This window comes from Elgaria multicarinata, chromosome 7 (assembly GCF_023053635.1).
Source record: "Elgaria multicarinata webbii isolate HBS135686 ecotype San Diego chromosome 7, rElgMul1.1.pri, whole genome shotgun sequence".
NCBI classification, from domain to species: domain Eukaryota; kingdom Metazoa; phylum Chordata; class Lepidosauria; order Squamata; family Anguidae; genus Elgaria; species Elgaria multicarinata.
The window spans coordinates 74,034,594-74,055,948 of record NC_086177.1 but is presented as its reverse complement, the minus strand read 5'-3'; the positions used below and the strand labels follow the sequence as shown (position 1 = coordinate 74,055,948).

The 21,355-nt window shown below is 42.3% G+C and overlaps 1 protein-coding gene across 1 annotated transcript in view; it reads right to left on the bottom strand.

Moving 5' to 3' along the window:
• The window catches only part of SULF1 (sulfatase 1), a 125,183-nt gene that overhangs the window by 19,504 nt on the left and 84,324 nt on the right, over positions 1-21,355 (bottom strand). The window contains exons 8-12 of the mRNA XM_063130815.1: positions 20,010-20,185; positions 19,301-19,429; positions 19,002-19,058; positions 16,917-17,046; positions 1,272-1,488 (exon numbers count right to left, since the gene is read on the bottom strand). Coding sequence (XP_062986885.1) covers positions 1,272-1,488; positions 16,917-17,046; positions 19,002-19,058; positions 19,301-19,429; positions 20,010-20,185 — 709 coding nt within the window. The remainder of the gene's footprint in view (positions 1-1,271; positions 1,489-16,916; positions 17,047-19,001; positions 19,059-19,300; positions 19,430-20,009; positions 20,186-21,355) is intronic.

Below are 21,355 nucleotides of genomic sequence, written 5' to 3'. Positions count from 1 at the left end.
TCCCTGCATATGGCTGAACAACAATTTAAATCGCATTTAGTGCTGGGGAGGAGGAGGATGGTGGATTGGGCAAGAGTATTGCCATGACAATCTAAAAAACTTATTCTGCAAGTTTTATCCTCTGCAGAAAACCAGCCATGCAAGAACTAGGCCATGTAAACATAGCTCTTCGCTGATTAGAATTTTTTACAGGCAACAGGTACTTTGTATTAGAGTCATTAAATACATGCATCCAGATGAGAAATAACATAGGAAGAACACACAGAGCAGCTGATAGCATTACTTTTACCAGATCAATTTGCCTTTAAAAAGTAGTGAGAGCAAACTCTTGAAGTTATATACCCCTCTTCAGATTATGCTAGCCTGGCTGAGCTTGGTGTTGTTTAAAGCAAAAAAGCACCTCTAGAAATGCATCACTCAGTTAACCAAGCACAAAAAGCAGCTTACTGCGTGGTCACAATTGCACAATGCTGTAAACACCACTTCTAACAGGTTTAGGTTGTACAAAGATGCATAGAAACAGGAGAAGCAGGGGTTGCTGTGGGTGAAACTCCATTTCCCCACATTCAACCATACACCTACATACACACACCTGGCTATAGATTGAAAGCTGACTGGTCACCCCTCACTCCATGATGAAGTAGACTGACTGGTTTTGATGGCGGCAGGGGTTTGTTTTCCACGTGCATGATTATTCAATCAAAAGTTTGGTGCCTTATTATTATTATTATTATTATTTTCTCTGTTTATCACAGTTGAAAATCTGCTCTGAAGGGGCAGGTGGCTTCACACCTGACCAGAGTCAACCAATCAGTATTGTGGAACTCGAGTGCTTCACTCGGGAAGGCACTGACAAGCTGATAAATGCGCTACACTGGAGAATGTTTGAGATGCACTGAATGCCCTTCTCACAACACTTTTCTCTGGCCCTTCCTGTGGACAGTGATGTCAACTCCATCAGTGCAAGTTCCCTACTATGCTCACCAATATCTCATGAGTCTCCGACTGGCTAACTTTCTGTGACTTCTCTATTTTACAGTTAGGACATGTTAGATCAAGTTATAAGAATTCTGCCATTGCTGAATTAGATTTCTGACTCATAAGTACAGCTTCATTAATTTACTAGATCATAAATGATCACACAATCATTTGCATGAAGGGGCATGATTTATTTTTACAGGCCACAAGGAACTTGCAGAACTTTCCTCCATATTGATTGGTACTAAAGTTGCAATGAACTTTTCCAAAAGCCCCAGTCAACTGTTACCTACTTTGTACACTGGGGTTTCTCATAAAGGCCCTTTGATTTTTTCTTTGCATCCGACTGCTCCGGTAATCAGCCTCTCCACAGTCACACTCATTTTCTTTACTGCTGTATCCCCGGGAATGTATGCTCCGTGTTCGCTTTTTGATGGAAAGAATGGCACTGGACCCTTTACATTTGTGAATGCGAAGTTTACCAGATGTGTCTTCGATGCATTGCCATTTCTGCAAGGAAAATAAAATAAATATGCTGTTCAGATTCACCTCCAAACTATTTCATCCAGCCTTCCCTGACTGGTGCCCTTCAGTTGGTCATTGGCCATGCTAGCTAGAGATGATGGGGGCTGTAGTCCAAGACATCTTGAGGGCACCAGGTTGGAAAAGGCTAAACTAGCCCAAATTGTTTTTTTTTGGGGGGGGACATAGCAAGCAATGCCATCATAGTGATCAATATTTTGTCTTTGTATTCTTGCTAAACCTTACCTTTCATCCTAAGTAAACCTGAATTTGTATGAAATATGAACGAAGTAACTACAGGGCTCCTAGTACTACCAAAAGACATTGCACTATTCTGCCATTGCCTCCTTAATTTTTTTGGTGTGGTATGAAAAAAGACAGAAGTGGCGGAAAAACATGGGAGATTTACTAGTGGAAGACAGTATCATGAGATCTCCAATAAAATTCTATTAATGAAGCAAGGCAATTGTACTTTGAAAGCCTATTCTGGAAGCACCCAAAGAAGATATTAAATAAATAGATAGTTGGAAAGAGAGAGAGAGAGAGAGATGATCTCAACAAATCCCAACTTCAAGTTTAACCTGATGGGATCTAAGCTGGTGGTTACCAACCAAGAAAGAGGGCTGTGGTGGACAGCTCGATGAAAATGTCCACACAGTGTGCATTCACTGAATTCTTTAGTAAAAGGCAAAAGATTTATACGATCTGAAGAGAAAAAGTATGGAACACTTCAAGAATTTCCGTGTCATCCTTGTGCTTCTTGGTCAGCGCAGATGGATCTTCAAAGCCCTTATGACAGCCAAAGGACTTATACTATCACATTGGAAGGACAAATCCACACCTCCCATAATGCAATGGATTGATGTCTTAATAACATTATCAACTTTTGAACGGGTGTTATATAGACATAACTTGCAAGTGGATAAATACACTGATATCTGGTCTGCTTTTCTTGAAACCTCTGTATAACTCTCTCACCCCCTTTTTTATGAATGGTTCGCATGATGGAAATCGACGATAATCCTATATACGTAATGTATGGTGTGTGTGTTTCCATTTTCACAATGTATTTTCTGTTCTATTTTGTTAATATTCACAATAAAAGGGGGGAAATAACACAGTGTGCATCCAATGTAAAGGCAAACTCCATGTTAGGCTTAGTTAGAAAAGGAATTAAGAATAAAACTGTCAGTATCATACTGCCTTTATACAAATTTATGGGGTGACCACACTAAGACAGTTCTGGTCAACACACCTAAAAAAAATTATTTTAGAGGTGGAAAAAGTGCAGAAAAGAGCAACTGAAATGATCGAGGGGCTGGAGCATCTTCCCAGATGAAGTTACAACAGCTGGGATTGTTTAGCTTGGAAAAAAGGAGGCTAAGGGGAGACATGATAAAGGTGTACAAAATTATGCATAGTGTGGAGAATGTGGTTAGGGAGACATTTTTCTCCCTCTCGGTGTTTCATAATACTAGAACCCAAAGTCATGGGTTGATTGGTGGGAGATTCAGGACAGATAAAAGGACATACTTCTTCAGAAAGCACATAGTTAAACTATGGAATTCACTACAACAAGATGTGTTGATGGGCACCAATTTGGATGGTTTTAAAAGGGGGTTGGATGATTTTTTTGAGGAGAAGGCTTTCAATGGCTATGTGCCACCTCCAATATCAAAGGCAGTAAGCCTATATACACCAGTTGCTGAAGAACATGAGTGAGCAAATGTTGTTGCACCATGTCCTGCTTATGGGTCCCTGATCGACAGCTGGTTGGCTACTGTGTGAACAGCATGCTGGACTAGATGGACCCTTGATCTGATCCAGCTTAACTCTTCTTATGATCTTATGTTCAAATAAATTTTGGGAGAGGGAAAATCTGTAATTCACCAAACTTCAGAGTAAACCCCTAAGGCTAATTTCACAATATTTCCCCCTTTTCAAAACAAAATATTTCCTCTTATTCATTTGATATCATATTTCTTAAGCAATTCAGGAAGAAAAATTATACAGGAAAGGAAGACGGAGATCAGTGCTGCTCAGTAAGTCTGCAAAGGATGCCAGTCTTAGACTTTTTAAACGTTCTGTAAAAATCAATAGGGCTTGCTGCCAACTATGATCTGAAGGTACATGATGTAGTGACTTTTCTGAAGCTACACAAATCTGAGTCTGGTCAATGCCTGAATGGAAGACATCCTGGAAACCTTATGTCCAACACCGTGGTCCTATTGAAGAAAGGTGGAATATTTATTTAATACATAAAATAAATGTTTGTAGGATTGGTCCATAAGGATCATTCAGGTTGCTATTTTTCTGTAAAGAAAGAAGAAATAGCTGAAGACTTGCATCTTCATCAGATCTGCTCATATGCTTGCCATTCAGGTCCTATTCTCTATTTTACTCCTTAAGATACAAAGCAACTCTAATGAATTGCCAACAGCTCATTTGGGGCAAGTTCACATTTCTGGGCTTCTTTTGTCTCCAAATGATAACTTGAAGGAATGTCTCTTTGTGTATCAGCCTGCCCTTACATTTGGAGGAGAGGCTTGTCTGATTTCCCACCACTAGGGGAAATACATTGGGTGGTGATATGAGACAGGACCTTCTCTATGATGGCACTCTGACCCTGGAATGCCCTCTCCAAAAAGGTATGCAGGGGTCCAACTTTACTGGCATTTTAGTGCCAGGCTAAGACCTATCCATTTGCCCGGGCATTTATGAGTGGTCAATGATCTCTGTTGTGTATTTGTTTCTCTCCAAGAATTTTACTAAGTGTGTTGCATTTTATTGTTTTAATACTGCTTATTGTATTTTATTGTTTTGATATCGTTACCTACCCTGTTTGTTTTTTAATGAAGGGTAGGATGGAAATAGAATCAATCAAACAAACAAACAATTCTTCAGTGCAGCAATGTAGCTGCATATAAGTAAGCTTATGGTGCACTCCACAAAGCAATATCTGCAACCACAGTTGCTCCAAAAGCAGCTGAGATTCTCAATGGAAAAGTAGGATTGAGATTTTGTAAATAAGGGTACAAATTTATACATGTTTAGCCAGGAAAATCCTACAACTCCCAGCATTCCCCAGCCAGCATGACTGAATCACCAGGGCAGCTTGAATGAAAGCAATACATGTCTGAGACTCTTAGATCAGCTGAGCCTGGGGGGGTCTTCTCACACCTCCGACTGTCTAGCAGGCTCTAAAGGAAGCCTGCTTTTTCACCCACAGTTAAATATTGAAAGGGTTGTGTTCTAAGCATATGCAAGGCTGAAAAAGAATGGCACAAGTGAAGAATGGAAGAATGAAGCAGAGAAAGAAAAGAGTGAGATGGGTGCCAGGAGCCAGAACGAAGATGACATATTCCACCCCTCTACAGGAGTACAATATCAAATATTGAGGAGATCAGCACTGTGCAAGTACAAAGTGTCAAATGAATGGGAGGAAGGATGATATCTCTGAGTTGGCACATATGGCTGAAAATAAGGTTCGTGCGAGATGAGCAAGCCCAGACTTGAACACAATATTCTGCGGCCAAGTGAAAGAGCTTTACTAAGGCAGGTATTTGAAAACAATTGACATGAGGATTCCAGCGAGTCCTTATGAGAGCTGGTGCAGCGTAATGGCTAAGAGATTGAGCTACGAATCAGGAAATGATGGGTTCAAATGTTGCTTATCCCATGAATTTACTAGAAGATATTTACCTAGCAAAGAGCTTCCTCAGGGCCGAACAAAAAGTTCCTTTAATCATGGGATGAAAATAAGGGGGTGAGAAGGAAGCTTAAACCCTCCTCTCCCAAAGCGCCATGGTCCTGATCCAAAATGGTTCCATGCATGCTTACAGGAGAGACAATCTTACATAGTTCACAATTTTAAGAGTGCTCTACATTGTGCACATCTTTTACCAGGAACTTCTTTTCTTCTCTCCTTCATTCACTCTTTTGTTAACATCCAGCCTGAGGAAGAGTTTTTTTTTAAACCTGAAAGCCACCGCACTGGTTTGTGACTTGTAATTGGTCCTTATAAATGGCATTATACTACTTCTGCTGTTTGAATTTAGGGCACGAAGCTGACAGATGATTTCGCACAGAGTACCAAAGTATATTTTGTGTAAATAGAATATGAATGCATGAATGGGAAGAAGCCAAATAATCAATACACAGATCTTTCAAAGGGATGGTCAGTGCCACACAGATCCAAGGCTGGCTATTTTGTGTGAGTTAAAAGAATAGACCTTTTTATGCAAATACACTCATAAAAAATACCAACTTCTATTGAAAGTGGTTAAAATGGAAAAATGTTTCCAGTGTTTTGTTTATGCTTTAAAATTAACTTTATAGTTCTTGTGTAGAACTAAATAGCCCACTAAGAACATCGTTTAAGATCTTTAAAGCAGGGATGGGCAAACCTCAGGCTTGAAATTGAACAGAACAGACTTATGGCTGAATACATGAGATCCTGACATGAACCAGAAATAGTTTGATTTGTCAATTTGCCCACATCCAATGCGAGAAATACTATCATTTACCCTACATTCAACACCAAGTATTCTACCACTAATAAGAACTAATAAAAACAGGATACCATATGGCTGTGTGCAAGCTTTACGATCATGCATAGAGGGCACAAAAAGTCAGGCAGCTGGAATCTAGCCAACAAGATGTTTTTCTGACTGACTACGTTTTGAATACCATGATTGCATGGAGATAGCACAGGCTAAGGCTTTTTACTAACCAATAGCAACATCTCTCATCGAACCAGTTTTTCTCCAGTTTTGGAATAGATGATGCATTCACTGACTGTATCTGGATTTCCCCCCCTCAATTATAACCACATCACCAGCCTACTGAATATCTGTACTTCCTCACCAATGCATGCTTCTTTAAGGAGATTAAAGTAAATCACCAGACCTTTGTGTCAACCATCTTTGCTTCCTGACTGTACTGCTGAGGTTCTTCAGTCACCAACCCTTAGTGGCTTTTCTTCAGAGATGCAGTGGTACAATAGCAGTTTGCAGCCTGCCAAGAGAAACCGCTGAACAGCCTTCCACAACCTGGTGCCCTCCAGGTGTGTTGGTCTACTGGCTGGAATTACGGGAGTTGCAGACCAACACATCTGGAGGACACCAGATCGAGGAAAGCAACCATTGACCACCCCTGTTTTACTGATCCAATTACAGACCATAGTTTTCGTGATTATGAAAACTCTCACTCATTTCACATTTTGATGCCCTCCATTTTAAAACACAGCCTGGAACCCCATAAGTTTGAAACGTGGCTGGAAACCAAAATCCAATGTTGGCTACCTAAGGAGCAGGGTTTTTTTTTAACCTCAACAAGTTGCTAATGCATTTCCCCAAAAAGGGGCTGCAGAGCTCTTTTAAATTCCTTGGAATTTGTACACGTATCTCTCATTTGTGAATAAGGTGCACTCAAAGCTACCAGTGGAAAAATAATTTGTCCGTTACCACAATAATGTCCACATTCACTAGGTACTGATGAGTAGTTACTACATCCCTCACCCACACACAGGTAGGTATATGAAATTTTGTGACACAGCAGCAACTAGGACCCCTCACCCACAGACCAGCGCCATTTGGTACAAAACACCAAGTCCAGTGCCTGCCCTGTTTCAGCCTGTTGGACAGTGGGACAATCTGACAGTTGTCATGGTAACGATGAAGCCCTGAGTGGTCCCTGAATCCAAGACCATTCCAATAGCTCAGTCAGGACAGGGTTTCATCCAAGCCCCTCTCAATCAATGCATGCATGGAGGGTTTTTTTTGGATCTGTTCAGGCTACCCTCATCCACCTCCACAGAAACACACACTGCCCTCCCTCTCCCCTGATGAACATCAAACAGACTTTCATAACATTGACCAGCTTTGGATGACATGACAGCCCACAGTGGATTAATCAAGCCTCAGAGGGCTGCTGCTGTTTTAGGGTTATGCAAGTGTTGTTCAAACCTCAAATAACCCCCTGTTATGCAAAACCCTGAGCTCAGGGTTTGCATAACACAACAAGCCATGGCAACCCCCAGCCAGAGCTTGCATATTCATAATGGTGACCAGCACACACCACAGCTCATCATGGCTAAATTAACCCATGATGAGCTGTTGCGTCATGCAAATTGGCCCAATGAGTTCTCTGTGTTCACAGGTATGTAGAGTGCCTCCTCAAGTGTAGGAGCTGTCCATGCATACATCTGTATGTGTGGGGAACTCATTCTTATGAATGTCCCCCAGGCATCTATCAGAAAAGTGGGGAGGTGCCTGTGGTTCTGGCAGTGGGCAGGGTCACCCCACAGAGCCCCACAGCCCCCCTCCATGCAGTTTTTTGTATGTACTTCCCCAGAGAAATCTACGAGCCAGAAGGGTGATTAGTATTAGCACAATCACCATGGTCACTCCTAGATATGAGCACTTGATATATACAATCCCTCTGCAACCTGATATGATCCAGATGTATGAATGACACCTCTCAGCAACCCTGGGCTAGCATGGGCAACAGGCTGGAGGTGATTAGTGCTAGAGTCCAACACATCTGGAGGGCATCTGGCTGGAGAAGGCCGATATATGCTGCCTGCCTCACAGGGTGCCTGGAGAAGGAGATTGAATATATCCTGAGCTCCTTGGAGAATTTTAAAATATTGATTATGAATCACGGCATACTGACAGCTTAATCCAGCTGAACAGTAAACCCTAGCAAGTCAGAAACTCACAGCTCTTTACAGATCTGACATACTTCCAGCAATGAAGTTAAAGGGCAAAAACATAGACACAATTGCTAGCTTTAAAAAAAAAAGACTGCAGAGAGCAGGGGTGCAAAGCCCCAGGTGCAGGGCCCCAATCCAGAAGTCCCCAGAGGGCCCCACCCTCTTATCCTCAGCCACCAATCATTTGATGGTTCCCCAACTTTTGCAGGTTTCACCCCATCCTAAAAGGCTGAAATTGCTCTCCAAAGGCTCAGTTACTGGCAGCAAGAGCTTTAAGCTAAAATATCCTGCTTTCCCCCCCCCCATTCCTTTTCCCTTTGGCCCCACCCATGGCTTGAATGTGGCCTCCAAGAGCTTATCTGAAATGGAATTTGGCCCCTGGATTGAAATAGGCTCTGCACCCCCGACATAGAGAGTACACTCCTAGAAGAACTTGCAAAGGATCGGAGCACACACGAGCAAGCATTATTTCCTATTGTCAAAACAACATTTTTACCTTAAGCAGGTGCATGGGTTCTTCTGAAAGAACATAAAAAGATACCCATTATAAACTTCCCAGAACATGCCATGGTTATTTTACTTAGCAGGAACAGAGAACGTACGCATATATTTAAGAGCGCAATTATAGCTAAACACACACCACTCTAATTTTATACTTTGCCATACAAGAATGCTAAGGGCAAAATGTTAAATGCTTCATTGTGCAAAAGAAAAAAGGAAACAGCATCGTATGGGTGCAAACGCATGCTAATGATCAGGATTGCAGCCCAAGTGCAACCTTTTCCTCCCCTTCTGCAGTCCTGAGCAAAATCCGTCCTCTGAAGCTGGTATTTACTTTGTGGGGAAAAGGCCCATTGGCAATAACTGGGGATTTCCTCCCAGTGCAATTTTTTCCCTTCAGGGGAGGAGCTTTCTTCAGATCCTGATAATTAACAATAACCCTGGTCAGATGTTCATGCTAAGCCACAGCGGATAAGTATTTAGAGCTAAACATTATGGCTCAGCATTTCATGTGAACCATTCCTAACCATGGTAGCTACATAACCACGGTTTAAACATGCTCACTAACCATTTGCTGTAAAAGGATTAGCGGCCTAGTGTGCTGTCTGAACAGGCCCATATACACACACAGCTATATATTAAAAAACCTTTTTGTCTGGTTTAGCCCCAGTCTCATTTTTAAAGTATTCATCTATTTCCCTGATCTCTTCTCATTCCTATTTTGGGCAGTTGTATACATTGCTGGAGCAGGGGTGTTTCTGGTTTTCTCAATAAGGATATCTTATAGCACTAGCTAACACCACACCAGCCTATATCATATACAAGAAGCTGAGAAACGATGTGGTCGACGGAGAAAGGTTGGAGAGAATTGCTGCATTTCAAGCTGAGAGAACATTCTAGCTCTCTTTGTAAAATTACCGAGAAGCATTTAATTGAAAGAAAGATTTTAAAAGGCAGCTCAGTGTTGTTTTCTCTTGAAGAAAAGTATGCACAGAAAGCGACTCTCTTGTCTCACCTGTAAATTGTTGTATAAAATCCAACCTTCCAAGCAAGGACTTGATCTGAGAGCCACCTATCTGTAATATGATAGCTGAATTGTAAAGCCTCCCTGTATTGATCTTACTTTCCAAGAGTTAACTGGAGCAAATTAAAACTCTTCACATCCTGATCCTATGGACCAGGGGTGTTGAACCTCAGGCCCCAGGGCCAAATCTGACGTAGCCAGAGGCCAAATCCAGCCTTCCAGGATGACCCAGATGGCTGTGCCCCCTTCCCCACACCACTAGGTGGTTCCTATTCCTCCCCTTAGTCCCTGAATTATTTGGTGGTTTCCAAGGCTTTGTGTGTTTTCCCCATCCGAAAAGTTTGAAATGCCTCTTCTAAGAGTTACTGGTGGTAAGATCATTAAGCTAAAAGCTGCAGTTATTTTGGCCTTGCCACCTTTTGCCTTTGTGCCCACCCCTTTGCCACTGCTGGAATGCGGACCCTGAGAGCTTCTCCCAAATTGAATTCAGCCCTTGGGCTGAAAGAAGCTCAGCGCCCTTGTGACGGACCAACTTTTGCAACAATGACAAAACCCACAGTCTCACTGCAGTGCACAATACCTTGTCAGTGAGGCAGATTACCTTTAAACCGGGCAGGATCTATACTACTGCTTATAACGGTTTATAATGGTTATGACAACTGTTCAGGCCCAGGACACATTACATATACAGTTTTCATCCCGTTTTAAAAGTGTTATAATCTGCTTGGTGTAGATCAGCCCCCGGACTTGGACCAGACAGAGGACGGCTTCAAAACAGAGGGCTGTCCACTGTAGAGTATGATACATGGCCATCCTATCCCAAGAATGAGAGATTAAGCAACCGTTGCCCAAGTCCCTGCTCTCACCCTCCTGCTACATTCCTGCCTGAAGTTGTTCCCACAAATCTAGCTATCGAAGAGGAGCCCACACAGTCTCCTCAAGGAACTGTCAAGGGAGCCAGTGGCAAGACACACCATTCTGGAAAGACTTGCAATAAACCCCGAGAGGCAGATTATGACACTCTCCACTTATTGTTTTTTCGTAAGAGTGTTAATATAGCTTTACATTCAACATCATTAAAGTGCAATAAATGCCCCGGTTAAGTATTTAAAATGAACGCTGTTTACTTAATATGCTGTGACAGCTTGAGACAGCCGCGAAAGCCTTTCATGTAATGAAGAAATTAATTACACCGTCTACAAAAGATGCCTCAACAGTAGGTATGCTTAGAGGTTACGGAAAGCCTGGCAGCTGACAATTTAAGCTTTAAATAAGGTGGAACGGTTGATCGCCAAGGCGTAAAAAGTGCAACCCAGTGGGAAGAACTCATTCACTGGATTTCAGCAAGATTTTTCAAGTTTGCTCAACTTGGTGTGCATTGCACCCAAGGCCTTGGGAATACAAAACAAATAATGTTGCCAAGGCTCCCACAGGAACCTCCCCTGTCACCAAGATCTTCGGGGAAATACTGGTCCTGCTCTTTCTCAACCTTCGACCTAATCTATACCAAGCAGGATATTGCACTATGAAAGTGGTATAGAAAAGGCAGGAGCCACAGTACTGCTTTATAGCGGCACTGAAGTGCACTGACAACTGTTGGGGCCCATTGACACATACCATATACCACTTTCATGCCGCTTTCATAGGGCTATATCCTGCTTGGTGTGGCTCCTGCCTTTTATACACCGTTCTCATACCACTTTCATAGTGCAATATCCTGCTTCGTGTAGATTAGGCATTGGTGCTCTACTAAGGTATAGAATTGTCTTCTCTAGACAGGCTCATCAAAGCCCAATGTTAAATCCATTTTTGAAGCCAAGTTGGAAATGCCTGCAGACCTTTCTGTGAATTAGTGGAAGGATGTACTTACATTTGAGCAGACTTTATAAACTTATATATCATTTTTTAGTTATGTGGCGGGGTGGGGAGAAGAAATTGGTTAATACCAAAACAATACATAAATTAATTGCAGTTAACATTGCTCCCTTGCCCTGTTATGCTTGGAACTGCTTCCAAGAACACCTGTGCAATGTCACCTCTCTTACTCCCTTCAAATCCCTCCTCAAAACTCGCCCTTTCTATGAACCATTTGCCACGACACCCTAGTTCCCATGTCCTAGTATAATTCAGCCTATAACTAAGGCTAACTAAAACAATTGCATATCACTTCCCTGTTTTCTGCTACCTCTATTTCCTCCACTACCACTTCTGTAAACTCCACTGTTTACCACTCCCTACCTTTTCTCTCCTTCTTCTCCTGTTTTGCTGACATAAAATTTTATGTTTTCAGCTCCTGGGCTGGGGACCTGTATTCTTGTAGTCTGTACAACACCATACATACTGATGGTACCACAGAAGGCAGGCAGGAAGGCAGGCAGGCAGGCAGGCAGGGCACATGCATGTGGAGTGTGAAGAACACTGGAAGCAAGAAGTAGGCCTTTACCAAGATCTCCTCCAAAGCTATGGAATGACCACCCTGATGAGGTTCAGACCGGTTTCTCTTCATTGGCCTTTTGGAGAAAGTATACAATCTACTTTTTCTAAAAAGTCTTTTGTATGTCAAACCTTTAATGAGATCTTGTTGCTTTGTATTGCTGGTTGTTGCTGTTACAGTTTAAGTATTGGTATTACTTTATGCTGCTTTGTTGTTTTAATTATTGTTGTCAGCCATCTTGAAGAAGTGAGATAAAAATACTTAACACAAAAACTGTGAGGGGAGGCCCCTGATACGTTCAAACAACTTAACCAAGTGGTTATATTTTAAGCAGCCAGTTATGAAGTTGGCTACATGGGCAAATAAACTTTAGTTCATTCTCAGAACAAGTTAAAACAGAATAATTAAGGATTTGTCACTGGACAAATCCGTTTCTCTGCAGAAGAAAGTGTAAATCCTAAATTTAGCATCAAAAATTGGGTTGTTCATTTTAGTATTATAAATACCTAAAAGAAAGATGAACTGTTAAAAAAAAAGTGAAGCAAATCAGCCTCACTGATTTACAATGATGGAGTTTAGGTCACTGGAAGTTTATCCTATGAAAGAGTCGGCAGTGACCTTGATTCAAGCAGGGCTTCCTTTAAAGATAACTTCCCAAACAATACTCTTCTTTTTCTAGGACACTATTGCTTTAGGAAGCAGTTATCTTCATTAACTATTTCCCAGATATCCCTAACCATCCCTCCAGAACTCAGGAGAAATGCCCAGATGGCATAGTTAATTACTTTTGGCTAATTAAATCACATTAAAAGTAACCGAAATGCACTAGTTTAAAGAGCAGCATAAAATTATTGAGAACAAGTTGGAAGGCATAATATTTAGGTGCACATTTTCTCATTAAGGTTGCTATGCAGTTTTTAAAAGAGCTTTACAGGGTAGAATGCCTTTATAGAAATTACATGGATAAAGTTTTATTCAGTACACATTAATCTACATTGCATTCAATTTAACACATATAGTTAAAGTCTACATGACCTTGTGGATATCCTTGTACTTTATACTGTACTTGATAGACCATCAGTACTCAGAGCCTCCATCAATGGCATTTTCAATGAAATTTATGAAGGATTTACAGATTCAAAATGGAAGACACACACCCCTTTTTTTTTACTACTTTTAACTAGTGAACAAACCTGGCTTCGCACGGAATAGTCCATAGTTTAATACAGTGAAGCCTTCAAGCAAACGTATGCAGCTGTCAGAGTTGGAGACACTGTGCTCAACTCGTCTATGTGACCTCATGCTCCCTGAACAGGGCCCTGAACAAGACCCATGAAGGAAGGTTTAGTCCACTCCATTCTCCCTGTAAGAGGGAGGGGAGGAAAAACTTTGTTGCTTGGCCTACTCATCTCTGCTGGCTTCAAACTGTATGAACAGAAAAGCAGTGTACTATGAAAGTCTTCCCCTATTTTTTATTTTATTTATTTATTTATTTATTACATTTTTATACCGCCCAATAGCCGAAGCTCTCTGGACGGTTCAGAAAAATTAATTCCCCTAGTGGCTGAAGATATTACTACAAGTATTACTAGTTAGGCTGGTACTCCAGCTGGTACGCCAATATATTACTACATAGGTTGGTATGCCAGCTGCGGCCCTATCTGGAGAAGACAGACCTTACCTCAATTATCCATGCACTAGTGATGTCCAGGCTGGACTAGCTGGCTGCCCGAGTACTGGTGGGGGCGAGGTGAGTCGATCACATAATGCCTATACTGCACCAGCTGCAAAGCTTATCAGTGTTTTTGTGTGCCCAAGTTAAAGTGCTAGTTTTGACCTTAAAGGCTTTGGGACCAAGTTACTTGAAGGATTGCCTTTACCCGTATCAGGCTGCCTGCACATTAAGATCAGAAAGAAAGGCCTTTCTCATTTGGCAACCCATGAGAGCAGTTAGGTAGATGACCACATGTGAGAGGGCCTTCTTTGTCCCACATCTTTGGAACAAGTTGTGGGCCTTCTTTGACCTTAGCTAGATCTACCTTTTATTCCACGATGGAGGAGGGAAGATCCCGCGATGTGATTATCGTGAGATCCCGCCTCCTTTTACACGTAAGGCATGATGACCTCAGGAGGAGAGGTGTCATGCCTGCCATTTTTGTAAAAGCAACAGGAGCGCTTGAGCGCCGAAAGGGACGTGTTTTTTTTAAAAAAATAATAATTTCCCCACTCCCCCCACCCTACCCCTGATGGGTGCAGTGCTCCTCGCGTGGAGCCAGGTCAACCCGCGGCAACGGGCCAGACGTTCCGCAGTCTCGGGCTCAACCAGGCCCAAAATGTAGGGCTCTATCCCAGGGCAAGAGAGGGATCATCTCTCCCTGATCCTGGGATCCCCTGTGCATCATGTGGACGCACAGGGCCTTAGAAGAGCCCTAAAGGCCCTTGCCCTACATTGTAAGGAGGACCGATTACAAATCAATTACTCTAAATCAAAGATTATGATGTTTGCCAATAGCAACAAGATCCACAGATGGTATATAGATAACAATGAGGTAGAACAAGACTCTTGTTTTAAATATCTAGGTGTCGTTTTCCAAGCATCTAGAAGGAAAACGGCACAGATCAATTATCTCCTCACTTGCCAAGAAAAGTTCAGCAGCCATTCTGAGGTTCTTTCATACACGAGGAGGAAATTTTATTCCAGCCGCAATTAAACTGTTTGTGGCAAAATCGAGAGCACAGCTCTTGTATGGAGCACAATTGGGACCATTTTCCAACTTAGCCATATATGAGAAAATACAATCGGGCTTCTTAAGGTCATTATTTCTGACACCAAGAAGTGTCTCCAATGCGACATTACGAATGGAGAGTGGATTAATTAGAATTGAAGCTAATGTGTGGCAAATTACTATATTTACCTGGCTTAGACTTAAGCTGACCCCAGTGGGGCTGCTTCCCCTAATTTTACAAGACAATTATCAGATGAAATGGTGGAACATTATCAAAGAGAAATTATGCACATATGGGCTCTCTACAGAACATCTACTAGCCATAGGCTTAGAAAAAGCCAAAGACCTTGTTAAGCAGCGTATTTGGGATATTGAACTGCAGAATGATCTAAGCCAAATCCTATATATTTACAGTTCTCTTCAAGATATACAGGGCGGTGGACCTGCGGCCTATCTGAGCTCCCTTACATATTATAAATACAGGTGGGCGTTTACTAGGGCTCGCTATAATGTGCTCCCTTCCCAGTTGACAGAAGGCAGATATCAAGGAATTCCAGTCTCCCAAAGGTTATGCCCATGTGATTCAGGTGAGATAGAGACATCATCTCATGTGCTTTTACACTGCTCGTTCTACTCAGAGGCCCGGTCAGGCTTAATCCATCCTCTACTACAGGACTTTCCAGGTAACACCGAAGAATTTTATACCAAGTTTCTCCTTGCCGATAGAAACCTCTCAGTTACCTATAAGGTTGCTAAATTCTCCCACTTGGCTATGAGGACACGTCATAACCTATTAACCTCAGAGGACAATTAAATCTCTGGGAGATGGGAACTAAGGGTCTGTACTACTTTGTATGGTTGCTGTTGCTGAATTAATGTTGTTGTGCTGGTCCCGGACCGTAATAAAGTGATTGATTGAGTGTGGATGCACAGGGACGATCCCGGCATTTGCCCCGTGATAAAGCCCCATCTAGCTAAGGCCTGAGTCCCACGTCTTTGGAACAAGTTGCTATGAGAGATCCATCGTACTCTGTAATTGCAGGCTTTTAAGAAGGCCATGAAAACATATTATTTTACCTTGGCCTCCTCTTCATATTACGATTGTTGCTGCTGCTGCTGCTGCTGTTATTGCCATTGTCGCTGTTGCTGTTTTTATTGCTGTTTTTATTGCTGTTTTACTGAGTTTATATTTTTATTGCTATTAATATTTTAACTGTTGTTATATATTTTATTGGCTGTATCTCGACTAGGTATTCTCAAGCATGGTGTCTGGTCTGAATGCTTAAGTGAAATGTCCTGATTCACACTTCTAAGACTTTGGAATGCAGTTATCATTCAGTTTTTTACTTCTCCAAATTTTGTGATATGGTCAAAAAATTCCCCAAATGCATACAAAAGTAGGTATTCTGGAGAATTAAAAAAAATAAAAATAAATGCAAAATTTTGTGCAGACTGATGCAGAAATGGGATGGAATAGAATTACGAATGAACACATGCAAAATTGAACAAGGTCAAACGCAGGTTGATTCATCCATTCCTATTCTAGACTAGATGAAACTGCCCTTTTTCTGCCCTCCTTACCCTTCTGGTGGGTGACAAGAAGCAGGTGTATAGACTTTGCTTAGCTGCCATTCTACTTTAGGGGCAGAGATAACTAGAGATAACCAGGTGGCTGCAACGTAAACCTTATTTATTTATTTATTTATTTTTGCGTTTATATCCCACCTTTTTTCCTCCAAGGAACCCGAAGTGGCATACATAATCCTCCTCCTCCTCTCCATTTTATCCTCACAACATCAACCCTGTGAAGTAGGTTGGGCTGATGCCTTTAGAGAAATAGCACTAGCCCACTGTGCATGTCCTTGAGCTGAACTAAGGTGATGCTAGTGTTGATGTTCCACCCCATTTAACTGTACTCAAATCACTCCATCAATATGCTGTCTCATCACAACAAAATTCAAAAAGGCACATTTGATACCAGCATAATGAAATACTGGGTGATCATCAGCTGCTTACCTGGCCAGGCTGCTCGCAAGCCGTTTGGTACCTCGCTTGCTGACACAATTCCTTCACTCTCTCATATTTTGGCAAGTGATTCGACTGCTGGGCAGTTTTGCTCGTCTCTTCCTTCTTCCGCAGAAATTTCCTTTCGAAAGGAAATAGGAGGCAGCGCTTTTGAGTGTTTATAAATAATATGTATGAATAAAGACAGAAGAGCTCTCCCTGTAGCAGAAGGAAGTCATAGTGGGGGAACCCACCCTCCCCACAAAGCCAACCCTTTATTTTAGGGGGGAAAGTATGCTATGTATTTCAGGTGGGATGCTCTGGCATAAGACCAGGGCACAGCTTTCATCTAAGTCTTTCTGGGTTTACTTCTTCAAGCTAAAAGTACCACCTTCTAACAGTCTTTTAATTACTAAAAAGAAAGCCTGACTGGAAGCCACATGCAAGCCCTTTCTAGATATTGTTATGCACAAAGGATGACCATGAGTGGAGGGGGGGCAGCACTGGAGGCTCCCTCCATAGCCTAGGCAGGTTCATTAGAAAACCTGGACACACTTACACCTCACAGCTGTGCACACAATTCCTTTTCATGTACAGGGTTCCAACATTTAGAGCAGGCTTTAGACCTTCCCTTGCAATGTGGAGCGTAGGGACAGTGAGCAGGGCCACACTCTGCATGCCACCCAATTGTAACTGTGCGAGGATGCGTAATGCATGAATAGGAGTTGACGAGGACTAGTGTTGAACCTCAGGCTGAGTGGCTAAATCCACCCCTTCAGGGTTCCCCAAGTGTCCACACCCACTTCCCCTGGCCTGCTACCTCCAGTATCAGATGCACTAAGCCTATATGCACCAGTTTCTGGGGAACATGGGTGGGAGGGTGCTGTTGCACTGTGTCCTGCTTTGTTGTTCCCTCGCCAACAGCTGGTTGGCCACTGTGTGATCAGAGTACTGGACTAGATGGATCCTTGGTCCAATCCAGCATGACACTTCTTATGTTCTTATGCCTCCTAAATGCCAATTGACTGGTCGTTTTCTGGCTTTTGCAGTTTCCCCACCCCCCATTCTAAAAGGTTAAATGGCCTCTCCTAAAGCCCAATTACTGACAGCAAGAGCTTTAAGCTTCAATTTACTGATATTTCTAGAATTTTGGCCCCCACCTCTTTTAAACTTCAGCCCTGACCACCACTGGACGACAGCCTCTGAGAGCTTCTCTGAAACAGAATTTCTCCCTCAGGCTGAAAGAACTTCTGCACCCCTGAGCGTAAGAGACTCCATTCAGGAATTCTAATGAATGTACATATGGGTTATTTTGAGGGGTGGGTGGGGGCTGCCCCCTGCACACAATAATGGCTCAGTTCACACGATCACAGGCTGGTTAATAAGCCACACGTGCCGGTTGTGTGCAGGTCGATTTGCATAATTACCCTCACTGGGTGCAGCTTTTTGTCTCATCCACACTTGGCGAGGGTGGCTTGTTGGGGTGGTTAACAAACAATCTAGAACCCATGGCTTGTTGTAGGGTAGTTTATTAGCTGCCCAACAAGCCACCCTTGCAGGGTTAGAATGGCATGAAAATCTGTGGCAGCAGGGGCTTAAATCTGCAACCTGGCCGCGGTGATTGTGTGAACCAGGTCAAGGTCTAATGAGGAACACACACACATCGGAGCCCCTCTCCATACTTTGAGATTCATTGCTGAAAGGAAGGTTCTCTGGATGTGCTTTAGTATTGTTGCTTCAGATATTTCAACGTTGCAACTGCTTTGAGTCGAACTGGCTCTGAGCTGAGTCAGACGTTATTGCAGGACTACGAATCCAGCATCCTCCTGACATCAAACAGCTAACACCAATTTAAGTGACAAGCTGAAGAACAAAAAGGCAACAGGATCTAGAAAACTGCTGCGAAAAGCTACTCACGGAACGCGCTTCACCCACTGCATTGTTAATGGCAGCCAACAAACTGGCCAAGCCAGGAGAGAGAAGCGTGCTCCGTGAGTTTGCACACGAAATGTATTGCTTTGCTGTGCAATAAAAAATAAAAAAAATCAGTTGCCCACCAGGCAGTTTTCCCAGAACTCTCTCAGCTCCAATAATTACCCTCTTTCCACTAGGAATGTATCACGCCAAACTTTGGTTTTCTTGTTTGTTCGAAACCTGAAATCAAAATAATAATATTTACTGTTGGCCTCTAGGACTATGTTTGTCTAGGCAATTAAAGGTGAACAATTTATTTTTCCTTCCAACCAACTATCGTCTCACATGTTCCCACAGTTTTATAAATGTGCTCTTTAAAATAGTTTTTTGAGCTTGCTTCGCCACCGTTCCTTTTCGTAATGCGTCTTGATTCACTCTGGCATCTGCTCTCAAACAATCTTCAAAAAAGAGCTTTAACTCACCTGTTCCCTGGTTTATCAAGGTCCAGGAGTTTTAGAATAGATTTGCCATCCATATCTGGAGGCGTGTCAAGTCCTGCAATATCCAGAACCGTTGGAGCAAGGTCAATATTCAGCACAATTTGAGATACTCTGCAAATTAACAAAAAAGGTCAAAGCTGTATTATGCACATTAGAAATAAACCTTTCCATCCTCATCGAATATGAATGGCATCTAATGGTGGTGGGGTACTTCTGAGATAAACATATATAACAGGATGAAAGTCTACAAGCTCCCATTAAGTGATTGTGATTACGAGCAGATATGTTATTGTCAAGATATTTTGTTAATATGAATCTAAGTTAAGCAGGAAGGTGAAGCAGCCATGCTACTCTAACCAACAGACCCACGACAAAAATCTATATTTATCTACTCCATTAAAGCCCCAGTCAGTAAAGGATATCCTCACATGACCCCATGCACTCTTTAGCAGTAAGCTACAATAAGAGCCCTGTGCAGTAAGCTACAAAAGAACTGCATAGAGCTGTACTGTGGATGTTCCATTCTACCACTAACAAGCTTTGAAAAAACAGAGGGGGTTTGCTCTTCTTAGCCAATGCTTTGCAATAATCCTGATGAAATAAAACCAGCCACTAAGAATGACAATCAAATGTGCTTACAAATATTTTACATTAGGTACAACAGCTGTGTTGCAGACATAGGAGAACGTACACTGATCCCGGCTCTATACTTGGACCACGAATAAAGAAAGGAACGCGGATATCAAAGTCATATGGCATTGACTTCCCCTTGACCAGTCCAAACTGCCCAATATGATAACCATGGTCAGCAGTATAAATAATGTAGGTATTCTCCAGTTCTCCAGTCTCCATTAGCATGTGATATAACTGAAATACAACAAATTAAACAATCAATTGGGGGGGGGGGGGAATGCTGAATCGATTATACATTTTACAAATACACATGTAGCAACATATTCAAACATTTGCATTTAATGGTCCTATAGGGTTGTGTCAGTACTAAAACCCAGCAATCACCCCAGCAGTCATCCCAAGGGTTTTGCTCTTTTGGTTAAAAAACACAACTCAGCTTGTATGACTCAGCCACCTTCCATATTGTTGTTTATGAGAGGGTTTTCTTGAGAAAACTTGTGGCTTTTATATCAAAAACAGAAAAATATCCTACACAGTGAGTAATCATATTGCACAGCATGGAAGTCTGTGAACTCTTGCCCTTTTGGTTTTCTTGGTTGTAACAGCCTCAATACCAGAAGATGGGCACAGCAGCTGCAATTCACTTGCTACTGAAAGGACAGCATTTTGTGCAATTATGAAGCTCTGTGGGTATAAGGAGATGTTTTATACAAAATCAGACCACTAATCTATCTACCAAGTATTATTCTACTCTGACCTGCAGTAGCTCTCCAACACCTTAGTGGAGAAATTAATGGTAGAGCATTTGCTTTGCATGCAGAAGGTCCCAGGTTCAATCCCTGGCATTTCCAGATAGAGCAAGAAAAGCTGCTGGGCTGAAATCCTGGGGAGCCGCTGCCAGCCAGTGCTGACAATACTTGGCTAGATGGACAAATGGTCTGACTCAGTCTAAGGCAGCTTCCTATGTTTCTATGTAAATTTCTGAGCTCTTCCATTACAGCAGGAGCGGGCAACCTAATTCCCTTGAGGTGTTTTGGAATACAACTCCCATAATCCCTGATCATTAGTCATATTGAGTGGAGCGAGGAGAACTGTAGTTCAACACTTCTGGGGGACACCAGGTACCCCTGCATCAGAGATTCTTTAACTAGAAGATACCAGGGATTAATCCTGGGACATTCTGCACGTAGAGCATGCAGTCTACCACAAGAGTAGCAACAAAGCAATGCATCCCATAAATCAAGCCTAAAGGGAAAAAAATAGCTGCACATGATTGAAGACAATGAGCTGGATCTGGCCAAGCCTTCTCTGACGGACAGAGCTCCTCTGGATCCAGTGCAATGAGGTAAACCATATAGGATGTGCCTTTGTGTATTCTCTGTTAACACAAGTTAATTCAGTCTT